Below are 25,620 nucleotides of genomic sequence, written 5' to 3'. Positions count from 1 at the left end.
GGAAATGTTCAGAGAAGGGCAACAAAGATGATCAAGGGTATGGACCGGCTTCCGTATGATGAGACAACTACACCATCTTCCTATATCTGAATGACTGGCTACTAATGGGCAGATCAAACCAGGAGGTCCAGCTGGTGACCATATTCTTACTGCACCTTCCGAAATCATTGGGGATCTGTGTAGACAAAGAAAAGTCCACTTTGATTCCCATGAAGACTATAGATTTCATAGGAGCAATCCTAGACTTGTCCTCAGGAAAGACCTACTTCCTTCTAGACAGATTTCAGGCTACGGCCATATTGATAAATCAAGTCACCCTCAGACCTCCCACCGCAATCAGGGTCTGTCTTTCCTTACTAGGCCACAAGGCTGCATGTACATATATAACGCCATTTGCCAGACTCCACTTCAACTGCCTGCAGGCCTGGCTTCTGTCTGTTTACTCACCGTGGTGTTCAGGTTATCCTTATCTGGTAACAATCCCAGAAAAGGTCAGAGCCTCTCACATATGATGGACAAAACTGGACCAGGTACAAAGGGGAGTTCTCTGGCTTCCATCCACAACTGACTCAACCATAATCACGGATGCATCCCTCATAGGATGGGAAGCCCATATGGACAATCACACTGCACAATGCACTAGGGAGGCTAGAATGAATATCTATCTGCTAGAGATGAGGGCAGTTTGCCTAGCCTGCAAAGAATTCCTCCACCTCATAGGGTTCTGTCACATCCAGATAACATTGGACAACATGACAGTCTTTTATATAAACAAACAGGGTGAACGAGATCTCATCCTCTGTGTTTAGGGGCAGTGAAGTTATGGAACTGGTGCATTAAGAACCACATAGCACTCAGCAACATACCTATCGTGTGCAGAATACTCTGGCAGACAATCTCGGCAGGCACTTCTCCTCAGACCATGAGTGGGAAATTCACAATTCTGTCTTGACTGAAATCTTCATTCAGTGGGGAATGCCTGTTCACCTTCCAACACCTTAGGGCCTGTTCACCTTCCAAGCAAACAAGAAATTCCGTTTCTGTGGATCCAGAGCAGCAGTAAGCCAAGACTCCAGGGGATACCCTTCTGTTACCCTGTATGGACCATCTAAGGTACCTGTTTCCTCCCATCCCCCTGGAACCATAGGTTCTCTGGAAAATTCTGCATAACAAGGCCAGGTTTATCCTCATCATACCCAATTGGTCCAGACAATTTTGGTTTCTGGAGCTTCTACAAATGTCATCCCCATATCCTCTCATCTATATCTGACCCTTTCTGGATTTGTTGACTCAAAAGAGGGGTAGGATCAGACATCCCAACCCAGACCCTGTTCATCTCACAGCTTGGTATTTGAATGGATATCAGACCAGGAATGATCATGTTCAGAGTCTGTCCAAATTGTCCTCAATCACAGCAGAAAACTCTCCACTATAAAATGCTGTCTAGCTAAATGGAGGCGTTCTCTGCCTTGTCACAGTGGAAGCAGTTATCATGAGAATCAGCAGATATCCCTGTAGTTTTAGGCTATCTGCTGTTCCCCAAAATGTCAGGACTTTCCATTACTTCATTGAAGGTTCACCTGGCAGCAATCAGTACCTTCCATTCTCTGGTAGAAGGCCAATCTATCTTTACTCACCCTACCACAATTGATTCTTGAAAGGTCTCACTAGGTCCTTCCTACTGGTGACTAAACTCACACCACAATGGAATCTCAACTTGGTACTCTCAGCTTCTACCAAACTACCCTTCAAATTGATGGCTACATGTTCCATGTCATACCTTTCCACTAAGGTTGCTTTCTTAGTTGCTATCACATCAACCAGACTGATGAGTGAACTGGGAGCATTTGTGGCTGACCCACCATATATCATATTTCATAGAGAGAGAGCCTCCTTTTGCCTCAACCCAAAATTTATCCACAGGTAATTTCAGAGTTTCATGTGAATCAACCTATTCACTTATCAGTGTTCTTCCCAAAGCCTCATGCTTCCATCAAAGAAAAGACACTGCACTTCCAGGACATCAGACTGGCCTTGGCCTTCTATCCGCAAAGATCAAAACCTATTAGGAAAACACAAGACTGTTGGTATAGCAGAGCAATTGCGAGGACAAGAATTATCAGCCTAGAGACTTTCTTAGTGGATCTCTAGATGCACCAGTCAGTGTTATCAGTTGACAAGTATTCTTCCTCCAAATGGGGAGCAGGCCCACTCTGAGAGCCCAAGCAACCTCAGTGGTATCTGAGATGTACCAGTAATGGACATTTGTAAGGCAGCTACTTAGAGCTCCATCCGCTCCTTTACAAGACATTATGCCCTTGTCCAGGGTTCTTCAGCAGATGCAGTCGTGTGGTCAGTAGTGTTAGCTATCCATACCAACTGCATCCTCACACCCTCCTTCTGTTTGAGTACCGCTTACCAATCACCCACATGTGGAATTCATATAAGGACCAGCATTTGAAGAAAAAATGGAGAAGGTTACTTACTTGAAACCTGAGGTTCTTCAAGATGTGTGGTTCCTATCTGTATTCTAATACCCACCCTACTTCCCCTCTGCTTTGGATCGTATCTGATTCATTGTAGGAGAAGGAACTTTATGCCCTCAGTTCGGAACACAAGGAGAGCAACTGCACATGCATGGACCAACAGAGACTACTTGCTAAACATCTCCTGTCTCGAGTGCAAGGGTACCCAGATGTAGAATACAGATAGGGACCACACATCTTGAAGGACCTCTAGTTACAGGTAAGTAATCTCCATTTACAGCAAAGGCTCCATGGAGAATGCTTTTTGCCTATGACATTATGTTGTGCCGTGAAAATAAATCCAAACTGGAAAGGGACCTAGAACTGAACTAGAAAAAATAGCTTATGAAAATGGCATATGAATCAGCTGGAATCCATGTGGCGCTTTGTTGAGAGGGGCTACAAGATGCTAGTGAAATTAGATGGTAGAATGTTTGTGTGACAATTTAAATATCTGGATTCAGTCCTGAGCCATGTTGGGAATGTGGATACAGATGTCATGGAGGTGCATGGAGAGTACTTGGTGAAATTGAGGGAGTTGACAGGAATTTCTGCAATAAGAATATGCCAGGTAAACTAAAGAGCAAATTATATAAGATCATGATTAGGCCAGCCATGATGTGCGGGTTGGAATGTTAGCCAATGAGGAAGAGAGAAATACTACTACTAATTCACAGTGCTGTAATGAGACTGATCAGGTGGCTGTTGGGTAAGACGAGAGCTGATAGGCTATGCACTGAAAGAGTACAAGCCATTATGCAGGTAGTCCCCATCATATAAAATCTGAGGGAATATTGACTGAGATGGCTGGATCATGTGAGACGATATGTGAGATATTTTGGCCAGAAAGTACCAGATCTAATGGCCAGACTCATGGGACAAAGACCAATGAGGAAGACCTAGAAAAAGGTGGTTCAAGATGCTGAAGGAGGATGTGAAGAAAGTTGATGTCAGCTTGGAAGACGAAGAACAAGAGCTGCCAAGCCTGATTGATGGGGTAAGGCGAAGAAGATGATGATTAAAGATTACTTTAAGGGCTCAGATCCATCACTAAAGTTTGAAGGTGTTGGGATCTAGGATTGAGCACATTTTAGTGAAGATAGCATATTATCAAAGCTTCCAGCAAAACCCCACCATGAGTGAAAATTCAGAGGTGGGAGGGTTTGGCTGACTTGTATGGCTAGAGAATGATAAATCTAGTACACCTTCAGTTGTTGCATTAAATATGCCCAGAAGCTGATTAAATGATTCTTTACTACCTCATAACCCACAGCTCTTGCAGAATGTGAAGTTCCAAAAACTGGGTTATCTTTATTTGTGGTTAGTAGTTTATATATATATATTTATGTGTGTGTGTAAGACTGACTTGTGATCCAACTTTGCTTTAATCATACCAAGGTGATCACAAGTTCAATTTATTGATGATTCTTTACCCTGTTGTTCATATTGTTCACGGCCTCCTGTGAGTCTGAGGCCATCTCTACACTGTAAAGTGACTTAACGTATGTCAGCATACAGCCAGCGCAGTAATTGCATTGCTCGTGTATGTGTACGCTTTGCTGCTTGTGTCAGCAGTGCGCATCCTCCCTGGGAGCACTTGCATCAATTGTACTGTAAGTGTGGTGCACTGTGGGATGGCTTCTGAAAGCCAGTAACAGTCGATGTAAGCAATGCAGTGTCTACACTGACACTGAGTCACCCTAACTACATCAACAATGACTCTACACCTCTCGTGGAGGTGGAGTTAAGTCAGTGTAGTAGGACAATTACAGCGGCAGGAGCCAAATTTTAGTGTTGACACTTCTGTAGTTGGGTTAACATAAGCTGGGTTGCGTCAACCTAACTCTGTAGTGTAGACCAGGCCTCAGGGTTTGTTGGAGTGCAACAATACTACTTGCCCCTGTATACCTTTCCCAGTAATATATATTCTGTACCAATCATTTAATTTATTTTGGAGAGGGTCATACCCTAGCTGAAACAGTGAACAATAAATATCAGTCAATGACTTGGCTTTGGAAACTCAGGTGTACTGCATAATTGGTATAGCCTAGATATATATAGGGTTTTTTAGATCACCGAGCACAGTAGTGAGAGTATCAGTTATGGCTGGAGAAAGTGAGTCCTGTAGTGTTGATTAAAGGAGGTGGTCAGATTAAAAAGTAAGTTTTATAAAAATGAATTTCTTAACCTTTGTCAACACTTTAGATCGGCGATACACAGACTGAGGCTCTCGAGCCGCAAGCGGCTCTTTAACGTGGCTCTTTGCAGCATGTGATATTAAAACATGGTGTGATTTAACTATTACCCAATAGTTATTAACCAATCACAGGATACTTTTACTATGTTATTAACCAAGTGTAGCTGATAAAATAATAATACTTGCTCAGTCATTTTGCTGTGAGAATAATCTATATAAAATAGTAAATAAAACAATGAAGTCACACTACTGTGGCTCTTTTGGGTAATGTTGATCGCCAGTATGGCTCGTGAACCACTGAGTTCTGAGTATCATTGCTTTAGATTATTAAGAATCTAGTTTTAAAACTTAATTTGCTTCCCACCATTTATACTGGTGATCACTTTTTCTGTATTTCACTAAGTTTGGACAACGAAAATAGATATTTTTTGGTTTTGGTAACTATCGTATTCTGACTTGAGTGCCTTCAGACTATGCTGTGTTACATATGGAGCAAATACTTCAGGAAAATATTTAAATCAAAATAAACAGTATGAAAACACTTCTTTGGGTTTTATTAGGGTTTTGTTAAAAACAAAAAACAAAAACTTGTTTTTAAAAGCTGAAATTTTGGGCTTAAATTGACTGAACAGTGTCCTTGAAGAATTTTAGAGCTTCTGAAGTCATTGGGAACTGGGAGACAGTTGATGACTGTTGAATAAAATAAGAGCCCATGAGCCACATTCTAAAGCCTGTATACTTTCCAAGCTGAGTTCTGTTGTCAAGTGCAGAGTCAGGCGTTGCCAGTGCTTGGATCAGAGAAGAAGGTCCTGTTAGTGATTTAGTTGATGGTAGTGCCTTCTAAGTCAGGAGTAAATCAGTGCTCCTGCTTGAGATAGCCATGGGCATTGGGCAACTGGAGACGCTGTTTTTTTTTTAAATATGATGGGAAAACAAGGTTCTGAGCACTTGTGGTCACTGAAGATCCCACGGTACTTTTTTCAAGTGTAGAGGTGTAGCCAGCTGAATGTATACTATATCGTGATATTTAAATAAGTCATTCTCATTCCTATTTAATGCATGCTGTACATTGCCACATGCCAGAAGATGACCAATTGTGGCTCCTCATATGCTCCTAGTGGATTTTCAGGCTATAAGACTGCATACCTGACTAGGAATTAGCTCTATTAAAAATAGGGTGTATAGTGGAATACAGTAGTTTGAGACACTTTGGTAACACACAAGTGTCAAATAAGGCATGTAGACAAGGATGCAGACTTTGGAGTATTTTGTACTGTACCTTTTGCTGCCATTTGTACAAGAAGGTGTATCTGTCATTACCACTAATAGGAATGATACACAGTCACATAAGGAAAAAATATGCCCCTTAAAGACTAGTTTGTAGGTGCTTTTCCTTTTCTCGTCATCCCCCGTTTACAAACTTCAGAACTAGCAATATTTAGTATACTGGTTTCTTTAACTTCTGTTAATCTCTGCAGCGTCTGTTCCAGTGTTGGGAGATGTGTCTGTTCCAGTGTTGGGAGATGTGTCTGTTCCAGTGTTGGGAGACGTGTCTGTTCCTGTAGTGGAAGAGCTGATGGTGTTTGAACCTTCTGTTGAGCAACACAAGTCAGCTCTTAATAAACCTCCAACAGGTAAGTGGACACCAGAAAGTCTGCATAAACTGTTACCTGGGGACTTAAATATTTTGGCAAATCCTGTATGAAGGCCAGTATGAGACCTGAGTCTACAAAGGAAAGTCTTACTAAAAACCCTGCAGTATAGTAACTGGTGTAAATCCAGATATACAAGTTCCAGTAAGATTGTTGAACACGAGGTAGTGCATTCATCCAAAGTAAATATTGCTCTGATCTGTCTTAAACTCAGCCTCCTGGTTGCAGCTCAACTCTGCTGCCAAGGTATGCACAATAGGAAATGGCTCACAAGGGTATTTCATGTATACAATATGGAACTGATATTTTATTGTCCATTTTAGGACTTTGCATTGCTCTAAAGCACTATGGAATCTTTGGGGGAAATCAAGGTTTCAGAGAGAGATTTAGTGCAAGCCGTCAAAAGGCATGTTTACCCATCCCTAGTGGCAATTATTTTGTGAATATATTATGGTATCCAAAATATGTACTATAGGTTCCAAGATATGCCAAGTGATGTATAGATAAATAAGAAGACATAGTGCCTGCCTCAAAGGGCCTCTAATCTGAATAGGGCCTATTAGATTTTGTTGCTGGGTAGATACATTTTTTGGCAGTCTTGCCAGGTTGCTTTAGCTAAAGAATTCAGGGATTGAGGACAGGGATATGAAATGAGAAATGTTTGTATTCTGGCAGTGGGCAGGGGATTTTATTGTGTATGGGGCATGATCATTGTAGCCCATGCTGTACAATCAGAAGAAGCTAGTATGGTCCCTGCTGAGTCGAAGTTATGATGTACGTTTGACAGACAGTATAGTTCAGACTCTCAATATGGGAAAGGTAAGCTGTAAAGCACACCCTGGTAAGGACAGCAGTCACTTTTTAAATGTTATTCACTTGATTCTTTAGTGTCTTAACATTGGTAGGGTTTTGGGTCGAAGTGAGTTTTTAAAGGGGGAGGTTTTAACTAAAACCCGCAGGCTAGGGAATGAGCCGTGAGGGGTGGTATGGAAGAAGTTGTGAATACAAGAGCCAGACACTGTGGGCAGCTGTATTTAAACAGGCAGGTTTAAGAAGTGGATAGGCTTCCAGGAGAAGTGAGAAGGAGGAAATGAAGGCAGAAACACAGGTTACGGGGGTGTAGAGAAGATGAAGAGAAGTTGAGATTTTCTGTGGGAGGCCAGAGTAATCAGTGAAAGGATAAGATTAGGGGAATGGAATAGTCAGAACAGTAGGAATGGGGATATCGTTTTGCATGATCTGAAAGGGAATGGGTTGAGAATCAGGTTAGCTAGCGAGGAAGGGGTGACAGTAACTGACACCAGTGGTAACCAAAGTCTGAACAAAGATTTTGGGGAACCAGATGGAGAAGAAGAATGAGAGGAAATTCAAGACAATGCAGTGACAATGGCTGATGGGAGGAGAAGTAAGGACATGGTATAGGTGGGCAAAAAAAGTGGTATTTCACTATGCTTAGTCTGAGCTGCTGATGAGACGGCTAGAATGAAATCGGAGGGACAGTTGGAGAGGTGAGATTGGACAAGTAGGGAATTACGATAGTTGGAGCCATGTGAGTGAAGAGTTCATTTGTAGATAAAATGTAAAGTAAAAAGAAGAGGACCAAGGAAAGAAGCTGGAGAGATCTCAGGAGAAGTGGGGGAGGAGGGTCTGCCACAAGAGCAGCTGGTGAGGCAGGACAGCAGAGATGTAAAAGCCCAAGTTGAAGAGAATTCTGGAGTGAACGAGCAGGCAGTAGAAAGAGGTTCAGGAAATCCCTTAGACTTACACAGGAGGAGGTCAGAGTAGGCTCATACTTACTGGAGAGTTTGGGAAGAACAGTTTCAAAGGACCAGATGGGTTTCAGAGTAGCAGCCGTGTTAGTCTGTATCCGCAAAAAAGAAGAACAGGAGTACTTGTGGCACCTTAGAGATTAACAAATGTCTCTAAGGTGCCACAAGTACTCCTGTTCTTTTTTTTAAAGGAACAGATGGTAACTGGATTGCCTGGGATTAGGAGGGAGCCAGAGGACAAGAATTCAAGGCACTGTGAATAGACTGCTTTCTCAAGGAACTTGGAGGCAAATTGGGGGAGGGAGGAGAGTAGTTGGAAAGGTAAGTTGGGATCTCAACCGTTTACAAGTAGAAAAACCACTAACTTTTAAAATTTGTTGTAAACAGTATCGTCTGCCCCAACTGTGGTAATGGAACAAAAAATGACTGTCCCAGAAGCCTCTACTCCTGGTGCAGATAGTATTCCTGTGCTAGAGAATGTGGAAGAGAATAAACCATCTCCCAGCAAACATACAGAGCATCTTCTGAAGCCAAATGAAGAACTCCCAGAGCTGGCAGGTGAGAAATCTATAAACCTGGGTACAAAATCAAGAGGGCTTCTTTGTTATGGAGTCAGCATTTTTGATTGCGCTTAACTCTTCTCCCTCCCAATTTCTCTCTCTCACTATTCCTCCGCCTTTGGCAGAAACCATGCAAAGAAAACTTCAGCCCCAAGGTGAATGTTTTGGAAAGTTATGAGCATGTGAAAATGGGGGGTTATATTAGAAACTGTTTCTCAGCCTCAACCTGGGGGGTAACCATTGCAGATTGCTGTAATGTAGATATGATTTCCATTAAGGACATGAGAGGGAATTTTTATTTCTTTTCCCTTTTTTCCCCATGCATATTTGTTGTATCCATTGAATGTGGTGGTTGGTTTATTACAATTTTTATTTTTTATATCTTTGTATAAAGTAATTACATGTATAGAACTTAAAAAATTCAAGGTAATTAAAAATCTAATAGGTCTCTAATGTGATGACTTTAAAAGAACTAAATTGTGTCTGAATTTTATGTCCCTGTTAAGTTTTTATGTATATAATAATAATAAGCCCTTAAATGTAGTACGTCAATCCACGTTTTGGAAGCTGTGTCCAAACTTTAATTTTTAATCAGCGTTGTGAACCGAGTATTTGTTTTAGCTAGCATGTTACAAGATGTTTCTGTCCCTTTTTTAGGTGAAGTTAATGGTTAACTTTCTCCTGTATTTTGGTAGTTTTGCAAGCCTCCTTGTTAGTTGATACAGTTAACAAATATTGGAAAGAGCAACTGTACAGTGATAAAGCATTACAAGTTCAGTTTGAGTTGTGTGAAAGCCTGTGTTGTATGAACTCTTGATCCTTCTTCAAGTGTTTGCTCATGTCGATTCCATTCTAGGTGTGTGCGCGCCCATGTGCACAGTCGTCAGAGATTTTTGCGTTAGCAGTATCTGTAGGGCCTGCCATGGTGCCCCCTTGAGTGCCGCGCTCATGTGTCGATATATCAGGCGCCGCTGGCCCTATGCCCTCTCAGTTTCTTCTTACCGCCCACAGTGGTTAGTCAGAGTGCCTTTCCTTGCATAGCAAGTGCTAGCGGTTTTGTCTCTTCTGACTTTGAGCCTTAGGGCCTTGTAAATAGTTTGTTTATAGTAGTTAGTGTTAAGTAGTTAAGTGTAGTTAGAAGTTACTCGCAGGCGGGGCATGCCCTGCTCTCCGGGGTTTAAGCCCTGAGCGGACTGTAACAGGCCTAGGCCTGTAAGTGACCCATACACCAGCTGCCTCAAGTGCCTGGGGGAATCACATGTGAAGGACAAGTGTCGTATTTGTACAAATTTTTGACCCAGGACTCAGAAAGAGCAGGATATTCATTTCCGGGCTCTTCTCATTTCCAGCTCTTCATCCAGCTTCCGAGCCGTCCCTCCAAGACTCACCTAATACCTTAGTCTCAGTGCACAGCGCACCCCTGGCTCCGCCCGGTACTGGTCCCCATCGCTGGTGCCCAAAAAGAAAACAAAGAACCCTGGCTCCACGGCACCGGGCAAGAAGGACCATGGGACATTGGGCAAAGGACTCAGTTTGGGCTGCCCAGCTGCTCTGAAGCCACATGTACGTGCCTCCCCAGTCGGGGCCCTTAGCCCCTTAAAGGATCCACCACTGGCTCCCGGGAGCAGTAGGGGACCCAAACTCCTGATTGCGATGAGAGAGCAGAGGTCTCCACCCACACTGCTGGCACCACCGATGCCACAGGAAATGGCAAAGGCTCCCCACGAGATCAAGCCAGCAACTAACAGTTCTCGGCAGTGGAGTGCTGCCGATGCCCCAAGACAAGGCAGTGCTCTCCTCCGCGCCGCAGATCTCCAGAGTTGCAGTCCAGATCCTCTGGAGCTCGCCCTTGGTCACAGGCACCGCAATCATGGTCCCTGCAGTCTCAACATGGATCACCTAAGGGGGAGGCGCTAGTCTCCATACTACTGGCACTGTTTACCCTCCTGCCAGTCATCCTCTTGGCGCAGATCTCGGTTGCCTGTCCCGTGGGAGCACTCCCCATCACAACTCCGGTCCCCCCAGCACCAGTCCCCTCGATACCGGCACCGATCCTCTCATTCCAGGCACCGGTCTCCAGCGGCGACGGTCAGCAGGTAGATGCAGGTGTCGATGGCCCCACCATGGTCACCGGAAGGTGATTCCTCTGGCATGGAAGGGCAGTTCAGCCCCTTACCCAGACTCCACCAGCATGATTGGGCTCCTGGGGCCACGTCGACATTGACGGCACTGTCTTGGCAGCGTGGCCAGTGGCCAGCTCAGTGACCATATTGAAGCGCGTTGGGCTGGCCAGTCATGATGATGCCCCCTTCGCACTGCTCATCTGCCGCTGCCTCGGAGCAACATTTGGCAGCACCAATGGCACCAGGCTTGGTGCATGAGTCACGCTTGGAGGTCAGGGTAGAGGACACTGCACCCACCCCTAAACCTCCTTCCCCCATGGGGCATGATGCTCCAGGGCCACCGTCGGTGGTAGAGTCGTAGTCCTCATCTCCGGATGAGGCGGGCGCAGGCCCCTTGAGGGACAACCCGCTGGACGATTTTAAAGAACCAGCCGGCCCTTCTTTGATGGGTGGCCAAGAACTTGGGCCTAGCGGTGGAGCAGATGGCCTAGCAGGTGGACACTTTGTTCAAATTCCTCTCAGCCTCTACCCCTGCCCATGTTGCACTACTGGTGCATGACGGGGTCCTCAAAATTGACAAGGCCCTCTGGCAAACCCTGTCTACCATCTCTCTCACCTCCAAAAGGTCCGAAAAGAAGTACTTTGTCCCGGCCAAAGGGTTCAAGTACCTTTATACCTACCCACCTCCGTGCTCGTTGGTTGTCTCTGCAGCCAACGAAAAAGATAAGCAGGGGCACACCAGCTCAACTCCCAAAAATAAAGATGTCAAAAGCCTTTTGGGACAAAAATTTATTCCACTGCCAGCCTACAATTCCAGGTGGCAAACCATCAGGCCCTCTTGGGTAGATACAATTTTAACTTATTATTGGACTCCCTTCATAAGTTCAAGGAGTCCCTCCCGCGGGCTTTGGTCCAGGAATTTGGCACCCTGGTAGATGAAGGCACCGTGGCGGCTAGGAGCTCCCTCCAAATGGGGTGGGATGTGGCAGACTCGGCAGCCAGGGGGGTCGCATCGATGGTGGTTATGATGCGCAGCTCCTGACTTCAGACCTCCGGCCTTTCCCAAGAGATGCAGACCTCCATCTAGGACCTCCCTTTTGATGGGAACAGTCTCTTCTCCAAACAGATGGATGTGAGGCTGCATGGGTTGAAGGACACTCGGGCCACCCTTCGCTCACTAGGGATGCATATGCCGCAGTCTGCATGGAAGCCGTTCCGACTGCTCCCACCGCCAAGGCCTTGGCAGCCTCGTCAGGGGTCTGCAAGGAGAAGGGATAGAGACATGAGTCTGAGTCGTCGCCGCCCTTCCTCCTCCCGTACAGCCTAGCCCAGTGAAGCATCCATTTTGAAGGTGTGCTTCAGAGCGACGCCCCAGTCAATTTCCCGGATCCACCTTGTTCTTTCCTTGACTGTCTTTGTCCCTACTGTTCGGCCCGGTTGCAGGTCACCTCGGACCACTGGATGCTGGACATAGTATCTTGGGACTGTATCCTGCAATTTTCCACCACCCCTCCATCCCACCCATCCCTCTTCATGGACCCTTCTCACAAGCAACACCTTGTTCAAGAGGTCGAGAATCTCGTGCACCTGGGGGCAGTGGAAGAGGTCCCTTGGGACATGAAAGGGTTCTATTTCCGCTATTTCCTAATCCCGAAGGCAAAAGGGGGCCTCAGACCCATCCTGGACCTGCGTTGCCTCAACAAGTCTCTCATAAAGTTGAAGTTTTGCATGGTCTCCCTGGCCTCCATCATCCCCTCCCTGGATCCAGGAGACTGGTACGCCACCCTCGACTAGGGCACACACATCGTCAGTGGCTTTCCTGGCACAGGTACCAATCCAAGAGATCTGTAGGGCCACTACCTGGTCATCTGCCCACACGTTTGTGTCTCATCATGCGCTTCCCCAGCAAGCTTGAGACGATGCTGGCTTTGGCAGAGTAGTGCAGCTGCAAGACCGTGAACTCTGAGCCCACCTTCATTGATACTGTTTTCGAGTCACCTAGAATGGAATAGACATGAGCAAGTACTTGAAGAAAAACAGTTTTTGTAACTACTGTTCTTCAAGATGTGCTGCTCATGTCCATTCCATTACCCGTGCTCCTGCCCCTCTGTCAGAGTTGTTGGCAAGAAGGAATTGAGAGGGCATAAGGCCGGTGGTGCCTGATATACCAACATCTGAGCACGGCACTCACGGGGGTGGCACAGCTGGCTCTATGGATACCGCTAAGGCAAAAATCTCCGACCGCGCACATGGGCACGCACACACGTAGAATGGAATGGACGTGAGCAACACATCTCGACGAACAACCGTTACGAAAAAGGTGGGAAACCATTTTTCTTTCAAGAAAAGAGGCTTGACCTGTCTTCAGATAACAAAGACAATCTTGTATATTTCACCTTTGACACTGCAACCATTTTGTAAGGTATTTGTCAAAGGGAACTTGAGGGAGGAATATATGTAGACAGATTACAGAATCTTGTAAATTGCATCTATAATCTAAACCAAAATGTACCCTTTTCTATATGCCTGTGTGTAAAATATTGGTTACGCTCATTCATCAGATGTGAAACATCCCATCTTATTGTGTTTTTTGTGTTTCAATTACAGTGGAAACAAAAGAACCATTGACATTAATAGAAACTAAAGAAACCCTTCCAGAAAAAACAGCTCCAGCTGGTGACCTGGCCATAGTAGAGAAGCTGAAGGACGAGGGTGAGCTTAGTCATGCCCACCAGACAGAACCTCCACCAAAGAAATCTCCACTGGAGCCTACAGGTAGAGATTTGACAGTAGCTGGAATTTAGAATTAAAATATATTTTCTCTCTGAATACCATTCTTTCTTCTCCTGCTAGCTGCGTTTGTCTTACCCTTCAGCCACATGGGCAAGCACACGATTTTCGACAGCCAGCATTGGGCTGTTTTGTGAATTCATCACAATGATTCTGCTTGCACTTTGCCTCCAGTCTCTGCGCTGTCCCCTCTTTTTAAATGATTTAATCTCCTTGGTTTCAGGACTATGAGTCCAAATTTGGATGCTGCTGTTATTTTTGTTGGGGGGCTGGCTTATGCCTTCACTGCTAAAGCATTTAAACGTTCACCTTCCTTCTCTTCTAATGCCATTTCCAACATGGCTCTTATTTTGGTGTTAAGACAAACCCAGTGTTACTTGATTCTAGTAAAACAATGTTAATGGCAAATTCCTTTTCCAAATTGAGGTGTGTAGCTCAAAGAGGAAAACATAGTTTTGTCCCTGCTCCACTATCTCACCTCTCCATTGAGCCTAGATTGCTTATGTTTCTGACTGGGGGCTGATTTGAGGGACCAGGGCTATGTAAGAAATGACTGACACTCTCTAAAGTTAATGGCTTATAATTGAGGAAACTAATTTTCTGTACTCAGATGTAGATAGCACTATTTTTCTTTTGATGAAGTTTTGCCTTCCACTGCTTTACGGGTGCTGTGGGAAACTAACTTCTAGCTTTTTCTTCCCATTACATCCACACGCTTTCTTCTTGAGCCTTACCTTTCCACTATACTTCTATTTCCTACTAAGGAAAGTTTCTAAACTAGAGGGTTGTAACTGGTGTTGCTGCTGTCTTGTCGTGCTAAGATAACAGGAAAAATGGATCCCTAATGTCTTTTCTAAATATTGGTAATTTCTCACTACAAGAACAGTTATTTTATGGGAGTAAAGATTACCCACTGTACAAAAAATGACTGTTTAATCTCTGTCATTGATCTATTTGACTTTCCAATAACATAAAGAAATTAAACATAAAACCTATTTTTAAAGTTAGCTTTCTTAAACGTCACCACTAAAACTGGGTTTGGGGTTAGTATGGTATCAGTGTGTTTAAAAGTTCTGCATATATGACTGAGGCGGTCAATAAAATAAAAAATAGGCTAACATAAGACTTTTTAGCAAATAGTTGCTCTGATACTTGAGCAAACTTCCTGTATTCCAGGTGTACCTACTGCACAAGTAAGGCAAGCTAACAAATCAAGTGACCGCAGGTTTGGCAGAGCAAAACCTGCAGCAGTGCCTGGTGCAGATGTCCCCGAGGAACTTCTAGTAGGTCTCCCACAACAGAAGAGTACTGACCCAAAAGCAGACCCCTTTTCTATGGCAGAACTTGGATGGGTCTCTGGAACATTCTCTCGGAGTAGGGCACCACATAAAAAGGCAGCCGGGCAGCTACTTAGCATGCCGTCTGAATTTGTGGAGAGCCAGAGAGATGTACCTAGAGAGAGCTGGGATTCAGAAGGTTCTCCAGTGATTGTGAAGAAGAAGAAGAAGAAACAGAAACAAAAGAGAAACCAGCAGCCAAGAACAATGGAGTTAGGGGATGAAAATGTAGAAGTTTCTAAAGCTCCCAAAGTTCCTCTCTTTGCTGCTGAACTGCAAAAGCCAGACGTCCCCTTTGTTTTGCCTGCTGAAGGTGTCAAAGAGCACTCTACTCCCTCAAGAGAGGGCCAGAGGAAGGGAACTTCAAATGTACCAAGGGATGCTAAGGCAGGAACTGAAAGCCACCTCTTAGACGATCAAAATATTATCTCAAGTCCCACAGCAGGCCAGCAGAGCCTGAAAACTGAAGGACCAGTTAAATTTTTGTTGGATGCAAAAGCTGGAAAAGTCATGAAACAGGAAGAAATGAAAGATGACAGTTTGTTGCAGTCTAAAAGCAAAAACAAACAGGTACCCTTGGAGAAGCTAGAATGCAAGGCAGAACACACTAAGATGGGGGATCCTGCATCAGCACGGACACAAACCAAGCCTATTGAAATAAGTTTTGTTGATAAAAACCAAAAGATTGAGTGTAAACATTCAGACCTTAATGCATCTCTTTCAAAAGGCATCAACCTAAATAAAGTGGAAACTCCTTTGGAAGCCAAACCTGTAGAAATTAGCCTTATTGATGAAAATAAGGAGATTAAGTGCATATCTCCCAAGCGTGTAGCAGCAGATGAGACCGTTCCAAGTGAAGTTCAGACTCCCAGTGGGGCATTGATGGGAGAGACACCAAAGAAAAGAGGTAGTGATGAAAAAGGCAGAAAGACTGAAAATGGTTTCTCTAAGCAGCCTGCTGTTTTAGAGATTAAGACAGATACAACCAATCTTCCTGCTGCAGCAAAGAGAGTCGACAAAACTAAAGAAACAGATTCCGTTGATAAAAGCCAAGAGACTGGCTCTATTACTGCAGAGCCTCCATTGGAAACTGCAGCAGATATTACTAAAGTACCCCTTATACCATTGGTGTCAGACAAACCTAAAGAGGGCATTGCTGGGAAAAACAAAAAGGCTGACTTCAGTTTTTCAGAGCAGCCATTTCTTTTGGAGACTAAGACGGATACAGCCAAACTTCCTGCTCCTGCTGAGACAGTCGACATAGATAACATAGATTTCACTGATAAAAGCAAGCAGACTGGATTCGATCATCCAACTGTGACAGATAAACTGGTTACAGATAAACCTAAAAAGAGGGGTAGTGATGGGAAGAACAAAAAGGTTAAAAATTCCTCTGGGCAGCCAGTTCTTCTGGAGGCTGAGAGAGACCCAGACAAACTTCCTGCTGTAGCTAAGACAGCTGGCAAAACTAAAGAAATAATCTTTACTGATAAAGACAAAGAGCCTGGCTTTGCTATTGCAGAGCATTCGTTGGAGGATATGACAGGTCCCAGTACTGCAAAGGTGGCAGAGAAGCCTAAGAAAAGGACTAGTGATGGAAAAAACAAAAAGGCTGAAAAAGGTTATTTCCAGCAGCCATTTTTTCTGGAGGCTAAGGAAGACACAAGCAGTCTTCCTGCAGTAATGGAGAAGGATGATAAAACTAAAAAAATAAGTTTCACTGATAAAGGTAAAGAGACTGATTTTACTACTGCAGATCCTCTGTTGGAGGGTGCAACAGCTACAGTGGAGGTACAAGGTCCCACTACAACACTGGTAACAGAAGAACCTAAAAATGATATTACTGGGAAAAGTGAAAAGTGTGAATTCAATATTTCAGAACAGCCACTTCTTTTGGAGACTAAGCCAGATGTGGCCAAACTTCCTGCTCGTGCTGAGACAATTAGCAAAACAAAGGAAGATAGTTTGATGGATAAAAGCAAAGAGACTGGATTTACTGCAGATTCCAGTAGAGCACTGATGACTGACAAACCTAAAGAGAAGGGCAGTGATAGGAAAGGCAAAAAAGTTGAAAAAAGTTATTTTGAGCAGCCTTTTCTTCTGGAGACTAAGACAGACACAAGCAAGCTTCCTACTGTAGTGGAAAAGGCTGAAAAAAGGAAAGAAATGGGTTTTGCTGATATAGGCAAGGAGCCTATCTTTACAACAACTGGGCATCAACTGGAGAATTTGACAGCTACAACCAAGGTACAAGTTCCCACTATGAAACTGATAACAGAAAAACCTAAAATAAAGGAAAGTAATGAAAAAAGTTTCTTTGAACAACTTGTTCCCTCAGATTATAAAATGGACACAGCAAAGTCCGAAACACGCATCAAAACTAAAGAAATTCATTCCTCTGATAAAGGCAAGGAGACTGATTTTACTACTTTAGAGCAGCTCTTGGAGGATATAAGCGATGCAGCTAAGGCACATGTTCCCATTACAGAACTGGTGGCAGACACACCTAAGAAGAGGTGTAGTGATGGGAAAAGCAAAAAGATTGAAAATAGTGCTGAGCACCTTGCTGTCTTGGAGGCAAAGACAGACTCCGTTAAACTTCCTGCAGTAGTCGAGGAGGCCAATAAAACGAAAGAAACTCACGCCACTGATAAAGGCAAGGAGACTCAATTTACTACTTCAGAGCATCTGTTGGAGGATATAATAGATACAGCTAAAATACAAACTCCCATTACTCCACTGGTAACAGGAAAACCAAAAGAGAATAATAAGGGGAACAGCACAAAGGCTGATGTTGGTTTGGAAAAGCCATTTCTTTTGGAGACTAAAGTAGATGCAGCCACACTTCCTGGTGGTGCTGATGAGATAGTCGACAAAACTGAAGCTGTAAGTTCCACTGATACTATTTTAGAACATCAAACGATGACTGATCCCAGTCCAGCACTGGTGACCAATAAGTCTAAAAAGAGGGGTAATGATGGAAAAAACAGAAAGGCTAAAAATGCCTCTGAGCAGCCAGTTCTTTTGGAGACTAAGACCGACAAAAGCAAAATACCACCTCCCAGAGTAACTGATCTGGAGTACCAAATGGAAGAAATGGGTCTTGTAGATGAAAACCAAAATATTAAAAATTTCCCCTCTGAGCATCAAATGCTTTGGGATAATAAGGGTCACTTGTTCGCACCCTACACTCAGTCTAGAGTAGTTGGTGTTGGTGTTGACAGAGTTGGCAAAGCTTGTTCTACAGACAAAAATCAAGGGCTTGCGAGTATCTTTCCAGAGTATCCAGTAAAGGATGAAGGAAGTAAGGTGTCACTGCCTCCTGCAGTGGTTTTGGAGGGCACCAACAAAGAGTCAAGCACAGGTGACAAAAGGGAGAAAAATAAACACAGCCGTTATGAGCATTCAGTCAAACTGGAAGGTGAAGAGGCTGGCGTACAGGCTTTCACTTCAGTGAAGGAGGGTGATAAAATCAAAGTGACTAGTGCTGGGGATAAGAAGAAGAAAGGTAAACGGCCTTCCTTGGATTCTCCAGTTAAACAGGATGCCAAGGCAGGAAGGGATGAAGTGCACACTTCCATTTTAGCAGAGATTGATGACAAAGAAATAAGTTTCACCGGTGAAAAGCAAAGCACTGAATGTGCTTCCTTGGAGCATCTGGTGAAGGAGACAGATGCCATAAAGGGAACAATTCCCACAGATGCCAAAGTGACGGACAAAATGGAAGGAGGTAGCTATGCTGGTGAGAAGGCTGTTGGATGCATCTCTCCGGAACTTACAGTGCAGTGGGAGAATAAAGCAGAAGCAGTTGTTCTGCAGGTTCTAGCTACCGCGGAGGTGGTGAACAAGGCTAAAGAGGCTGAGCTGGGTGAACAAAGCTTCTCTGAGTGTCCAGTTAGTTTAGGAAAAAAGACAGATGCAGCCGAGGTTGCTAGTGTGACTCTGAGAGAAGCCCAAACAGAGGAAATCAGTCCTACTGATAACATTAAAGGCCATTCTGAACACTCAGAAGGTGATGCTGCTGAGAAGATGGAGGCTGGCCTGAAGGACTTCCAAGCTTTGAAGTCTGAAGAGGATAACTATGCAGACTTACCTCAGAAACAGATAGATGATTCTGGACAAAAAGTGGTGAAAGAGATAAAGAAAGAGGAGAGAGTCAAAGCTACGGAACAGATAAAAGGCTACATGAGACCCACAAAGTCAAGAGGGCTTCCTACTCCACCACCAAGGCCTGCTGTCCAAGATCGAGAGAAACCAAGGCAGCTGAAAGCCAATGGTATGAATCGGCAAAGGCAAGAAAAAGGTGTGTGCTTGTGATTTGAGCTAGCAGCAGTAACGCAGATAGCTTGCGTGTGAGACCTTGCTACTTGTCAGTGCGTTGGCATGAATACATAACTGTTAATCCTGTATGTCACAAACAAATGTGGCATGACTGTTTTGGCTGATCTTAAAAGGCTCTTAATTCTGCTTGCCTGTCTCACGGTGCTAATTCCCAAGTTTTAGAAGAATTGATAGTTTGGTTTGAATTCCAAAGCTCTGTTTTTTTGGGTTGCATTTAAAGTCCATTTTATGTGTCCTGCCTTTACAAATTAAACTAAACTGTACTTTGAGCATTATGGTGAAATTAACTTCTCAGCACCAGAAACTGAGTGTGATGCTTGTCAGAGATGCAGGACTTCCTATATTCAGTCTTGGACCAGTGACAGAAAAGTAGTGCTTGATCTAGTAAACTAATTGAAATTGATTAGAAATTAATGGCTTATACAACTGTAGAGCAGGGAATTGCAGATTTATGAAATGTTCCTTCCTGGCAGGTTGTGGGATCTAACTTTAAAATCACGTTAGTCTAATTACATCTACTGCTTTTTTTCCCTGCACTTGAATTCTGACCATTTTTACCTTCAACTACCTCAAACCACCAAAGGTATAAAAATCTGTGCTTCATCCCAACTGATTGGCTTTAGGAAACATTAATCTCTGATTTAACATCTTGAGAAATAGCAAGTAATCAGACTGATGTAATTTTAAGATTTGATCCCTCTCAACCTGTCAGGGTTAGAAACATTTTGGAGGGACCAGTAAAACTTTTCCAAGTGCCAGTCCTGGCCAGGGTTCAGAGAGAATTTGGATCTCTGTCAACCCAAGCTGTCTGACTGTGAAATGGAACCCGTGTCTTCGCTGTGTTTTGACTAGCATGTATATATATGATTTAAAAACAACCAACCGACCAACCTGGGACTTACGATGTTACCAACCTCCTTTAAAAGTGTGCTCTTTCATCTTACCAATGCATTCTGATGTAATGAAGTGGCCTAGCAAGGGTTCCTCATCCCTATCTAATAGCTGTTGTTTTTGCACTGTCATTAAGGCATGAAACTTCCCTGTTTCTCTTTTTGCAGAGTTCCACATTGTCAGCATGAATGATACAGCTGCTAAATTTAATAAACAGGGAGCCCAAGTCAGCCTTAACATTCTGGTCAGGTTTTTGAGAGGCTTTGTAATTTTAATGAGTGTTGTATAACCCAGAGTTGTTCTATTTTGGAAGTGGTTGCTCTGCATGAACTTGTGCCCATAGAAGTGTGCTGCATGATGCTACAAAGTGGAGTGAACGCAAAAGGCAGTGTCTTTAAAAATAAAAAAGCCTTTATAATCTGCTAGAAACCTTTTTGTTTCCCTTTGTAAACTGCTGCTTTTAAAGGGATAGTTGTAAAGCTAGGAGATTCCTGCAAAAAAGAAAAGCACTTCCTGACTGTTGCACAGGTAAATTTTACTGAAAACTGCACAATACATCAAAGGACTCCCAACTGCAGTGCAGAATGGCTACATGTAAGTAGATTGATATGCGGCTTGCATTTGCAAGTTAGTACTATATAAGGCCACATAGAAGCTTTCTAATTGAGCACAGTTGCCACAATCCTTGACTACACTAAGCAACACTTCGTAGATTGACAGTTGCTTTTTAGAGAAGCTGTGAATGATTAAGTTTATTTTGGAGATGTTGGTTGACACATTTCCTACCCCAATTTGAATGCACATTCTGTCAGGTGCAGGATTGATGAGGAGGGCTTGAAGGGATGGCTCTGTCCTCTGGCATGGTTCTTAGGCAAACAATTGTTGACTGCACAACATCTGGGCTGAGTGACAAAATGTTACTTTCAATAAAGCACAGAACACTGTGGGGACAAAAAGACAGACTCCTTTGACTGGCTCTTGTCCAAATATTTGTGTCTCATTTTCTTTCCATCCCTACACCTTCCAACTAGTAATGAAACAACTGTTTAGTGAATTCCCAAGGACTATGAATATCCCAGCTTAATTCCTAAATGCAAAGAAATGTTTGTGTAAAATCTATTTAGGATGTCTGGTACTTTATCAAGTGAACAGTAAACTCGTGTCAGATAAATACAGGTTAAAAACACTGATCAGTGGACGAAGTTTTTATGAGGTTTAAGTAGTATATGAAGAGTAGCCTTGTTTACTGGTTAGAGCAGGAGTTAGTGGGAGCCAGGAGAAGACCTGCATTCTATTCCAAACTCTTTCACTGATTTGCTTTGGCCAGGGACAACTTATTTATCTTCTGTACTCCAGTTTACCCCATTTTCTATAGGAATAATACTTAACTGTGTAAAGTGCTTTGAAATCGTTGGATGAAAGATGTTATAGAATTGTCTAAATATTCCTATAATATCTCTAAATAGAATAGCTTTATAAAACTAACTTTTATTTAAAAAAAAATTAAGGTGTTTCTGGGGTCTACATAAATCATGAGAGTGAAACTTAAATGGCTCCATACTTGTCACCTGAACGCAGATTACAATATCACTGTGTATTGTGGCTGTGGATATATAATAGTCCATGAGATCTCTGTTACATATTTGCATCTCTTGTTCTTCAAATTTATGTAAATTTGTTCATTCGAATACCACATCTGAGTATTTTGGAGAATGTTCTGCTAAAGATTAGCTACTGAAATTTGTTTAGCAAAACTAGAGGGCTGCTTGTGAGATCTGTAACTACTGTGTATGTGTGCTACAGTACAACAGGAGGGCTCCTCTAAATTTATATGGAGGCATTTATGTAATGTTAGTGTAGATATACACGAGTGTTTTATATCATGTAGAACATGATTTGATTTCTGCCCCAAAGAGCTTTTATCGCTTCTTGAAAGACGTGGCAATTACAATGCTGTAGATATCTTTATTTGATAGGACTGTTCCCTACATTTTAAATGTGGATTATCTACCCAAAAAAACCTGTTAAAATGCTGTTGTGTAGTTTGCAAAGTCAAACATTCAAAAGTTAGAAAATGGCAGATTTGTGACTGCCCATGCAGCTTTCTGCCTCTTGTATGACTGTTTACCATATTGAGCCTTGTCCCTTCTGTTCCCTGTTACAGCCATTACTAGAAACACACAGGTATTCTGGAAACCTATTTCACATTTTTAACACCACTGGGCAGTAAGGATTATAACCAAAATCAGCCTGTTGTAGGGTGACTGCCTCCCTCATGACCTCATAGTGGCTGTGCATTTGGCCACCCCCTCAGTTTCCCTCTTCTAGGGTTCGCATTAACTCCACACAAGCTTTCTAAATATAAATAGTCCTTTGCAAGGTTAATTTATTACAGAAGTCGCACAACCATAGTCCAGAATTCCCCAACGTAGTCAAACTGTACGTTCAGTTTTCAAGTCCCAACAGTCCATCAACACACCATGAACAGTACAGCTCTGACATCTCTCACCATGCACATGCTCTCCGGTACAGCCCCAGTGGCACGCACCCCCATTTTAGACACTTAGGTATGGCTCCAGCATATCTTACTGCACCTTATCTCTTGGGTACACATCTGGTGTGTCTCACCATGCTTCGCTCCTGCCCTTCTAGCTTTTCTGCCGTGTTTCCTTCTCAGATACGGTTCCAGTTGGCTCACTCATCCATAATTCCCGTGACTTTAGCCCTCTCTGGCCCTCCGTCTTCAGCTCTCCAGCTCAGAGAGCCAGCAGGCATCTCCCCCTGCTGCTCTCAATCTTCAGCCCTCTCTGGTCTGGGGAAGTTTGTAAATAACAATCCCCCCTCCCCGACTGCCTTCCGCTTTCACCAACCTGATCTGTCTCTCTTGCTCAACCAGGGAGCTCTCTCCACTCCCTCCTTCAAGGTGATCCTCTCCTTAAAGCTCTCAACCTTGCTGTGTTCTTCTGAGCTCTCTCCAGACTCTCTTGACTCTCCCTTGCCTTTGGGCTGTGTCTCATCTATAACTCGCAGGGCAGCTCTGCCCTCCCCATTACACCAAACTAGGGCGTATCTGAACTGGAACAAGACAACTGGGCATGATTTCATTTCAGGGGCCAGCAATCCCATTCCTCTGCCATGCTAGTAGGGTCAACATTTATCAGGCAAGTTTTTTGATAGCAGCCGTTATGCTTCATTTTGGCTGGAGTTCTAAGTAGGATTAGATGTGAAAAGAATGTGTAGGAATCTTAGTATTGACATAGACATCCCTACCAATAACAATGCAGCTGACCTCATGCTGAGGAATGGAGATGGGGTAAATGATACTAGGGTTGAACTATCCTACTTAGACTTCCAAATAGCATTCCCTATGTCTCCCCATCCCCCCACTCAGCTGGTATCCGTGTCAACACTAAAGGCTTCCTGGGAAAAAGACCCTCTCTAGCCTATATCTTAAGGAACAGCATACTATGAATAGTCTTGCCTACCTAGCCCTCATGTTTTTGTTTGTATCCACCTGTTGTGTTGTCTTCACATTTATATTGTGTAAGCTCTTAAGGACAAGAACCATCTTTATATGTACAGTGCCTATTATAATGGTCCTTGAACCTTGTCTGTGTCTTCTAGGCACAATGTAAATGAGCAGCATATGGAATTCCAGTGTTGGGAGTATTGGCTATTAAAAGGTTCTGAAAATTACCCTGTCAGACAGGGATTTGAAGGGCCACTTTGAGCGGTGGTCTCCTACTTAACTTCTCTCTGTTTTCAGAAGCTTTTCATCCTACTCTCCTTCGTTGCCCTCTGCTGGCATTCTTCCAGCACCCTTTCCTTTAGCTAATAGCCAGCTGTCTGCAGAGCAGTCACCAATACCCATCATTGGCATAATCCTTTTCAGTGTGTAACATATAGTAGTTCACATTTTTAATCTGACAGCTTTACATCCCTCATATGTAAATAAAATATGTTCAACATCCAAAAGAGCCATCTCTAATTAATTACAATGTTTTCTTCTGTTCTACAACCACAATGAGGCCCTTTCTCTGAATGTTGTCTTTTCCTGGCTGTTCTGAATTATAGTGGTGTCATTCATGCTGTTAATCTCTCAGCATTTCCATTATAACCCTCCTCATTCACACAGTTTCAATGGTTTATAATTCGGCTCTGACTTAGTCTCAGCTATAACTGGGTATGTAGATAGTTACACATGGCTGTCTAATGACATTATTGCCAAATCATGACGTCAAGCACACAGTTCTGTGCACAAATGCCTTTTAATCAAATGTTTGGTTTTATTGGTACAGTACAGGTGGACCTAGGTGTCACAGTGGATAAGAAGTTGGATATGAATCAATACTGTACTCTTGTTGCCAAGAAGGCTAATGACCTTTTGGGCTGTATAAGTAGGGGCATTGCCAGCAGATCGAGGGACGTGATCGTTCCCCTTTATTCGACATTGGTGAGGCCTCATCTGGAGTATTGTGTCCAGTTTTGGGCCCCGCACTACAAGAAGGATGTGGAAAAATTGGAAAGAGTCCAGCGGAGGGCAACAAAAATGATTATGGGGCTGGAGCACATGACTTATGAGGAGAGGCTGAGGGAACTGGGATTGTTTAGTCTCCAGAAGAGAAGAATGAGGGAGGATTTGATAGCTACTTTCAACTACCTGAAGGGGGGTTCCAAAGAGGATGGAGCTCGGCTGTTCTCAGTGGTGGCAGATGACAGAACAAGGAGGCACTGGAATGCGTTACCTAGGGAGGTGGTGGAATCTCCTTCCTTGGAGGTTTTTAAGGCCCAGCTTGACAAAGCCCAGGCTGAGATGATTTAGTTGGGAATTGGCCCTGCTTTGAGCAGGGGGTTGGACTAGATGACCTCCTGAGGTCCCTTCCAACCCTGATATTCTATGATTCTATGATAGACCGTTTACGCACGGATGTCGGGAGTCAAGCCGTCACGACCGTGTGTTAACGGAGTGCGGGTTAAGAGGGCCATGCTGAAAAAAGTGTCTATGATTCACTTAGAAAAAAAGCCGTTATTTTCTGCTCTTTCTGGCTCGCATTTTTTTTCTTATGAAGTCTTATCAGGTAGCAGTTTTGCAAATAAAGCTGTTTCATCACAATTATAAAGTTGTTCTTTGTGGTAATCTTCATTTTGTAAAATAGATTTTAACTTGGCGGGAAACGCGTTTGCGGCCGATTCATCAGCTGATCTGCTTTCTCCAGAAATCGATACCTGCGCTATGCCATGACGCTTTTTAAAATGACTTCTAAACCCTTTGCTGGCTTGGAATGATTCATCCCCCATTAAATTTCCAAATGTTGTCGCTTGGGCTTGAAGAATTGGCCCCACTTAGTGGCATTCCTTTCAGCCTTTCCTGAGCAAACCACGTGTGCATGGCTTTGTCTATTGTGGGTTTTGCTGAATAGCGCACACGTTTTCGC

At 43.5% G+C, this 25,620-nt stretch overlaps 1 protein-coding gene across 9 annotated transcripts in view; it reads left to right on the top strand.

The window, feature by feature from the left end:
- Positions 1-25,620, top strand: part of MAP4 (microtubule associated protein 4) — a 258,149-nt gene that overhangs the window by 173,727 nt on the left and 58,802 nt on the right. For 8 of the 9 annotated variants that reach the window (XM_054016829.1, XM_054016827.1, XM_054016833.1 and 5 more), the window contains 4 exons: positions 6,201-6,356; positions 8,531-8,701; positions 13,434-13,601; positions 14,793-19,256. In XM_054016829.1, the coding sequence (XP_053872804.1) occupies positions 6,201-6,356; positions 8,531-8,701; positions 13,434-13,601; positions 14,793-19,256 (4,959 nt within the window). The remainder of the gene's footprint in view (positions 1-6,200; positions 6,357-8,530; positions 8,702-13,433; positions 13,602-14,792; positions 19,257-25,620) is intronic. The other variant, XM_054016828.1, reaches the window with a different exon arrangement.

The sequence above is a fragment of the Malaclemys terrapin genome, chromosome 2 (genome assembly GCF_027887155.1).
Source record: "Malaclemys terrapin pileata isolate rMalTer1 chromosome 2, rMalTer1.hap1, whole genome shotgun sequence".
In the NCBI taxonomy this organism is placed as follows: Eukaryota; Metazoa; Chordata; order Testudines; family Emydidae; genus Malaclemys; species Malaclemys terrapin.
Note: the sequence above shows the minus strand (reverse complement) of the source record. Positions and strands in the feature narration are given on the sequence as shown.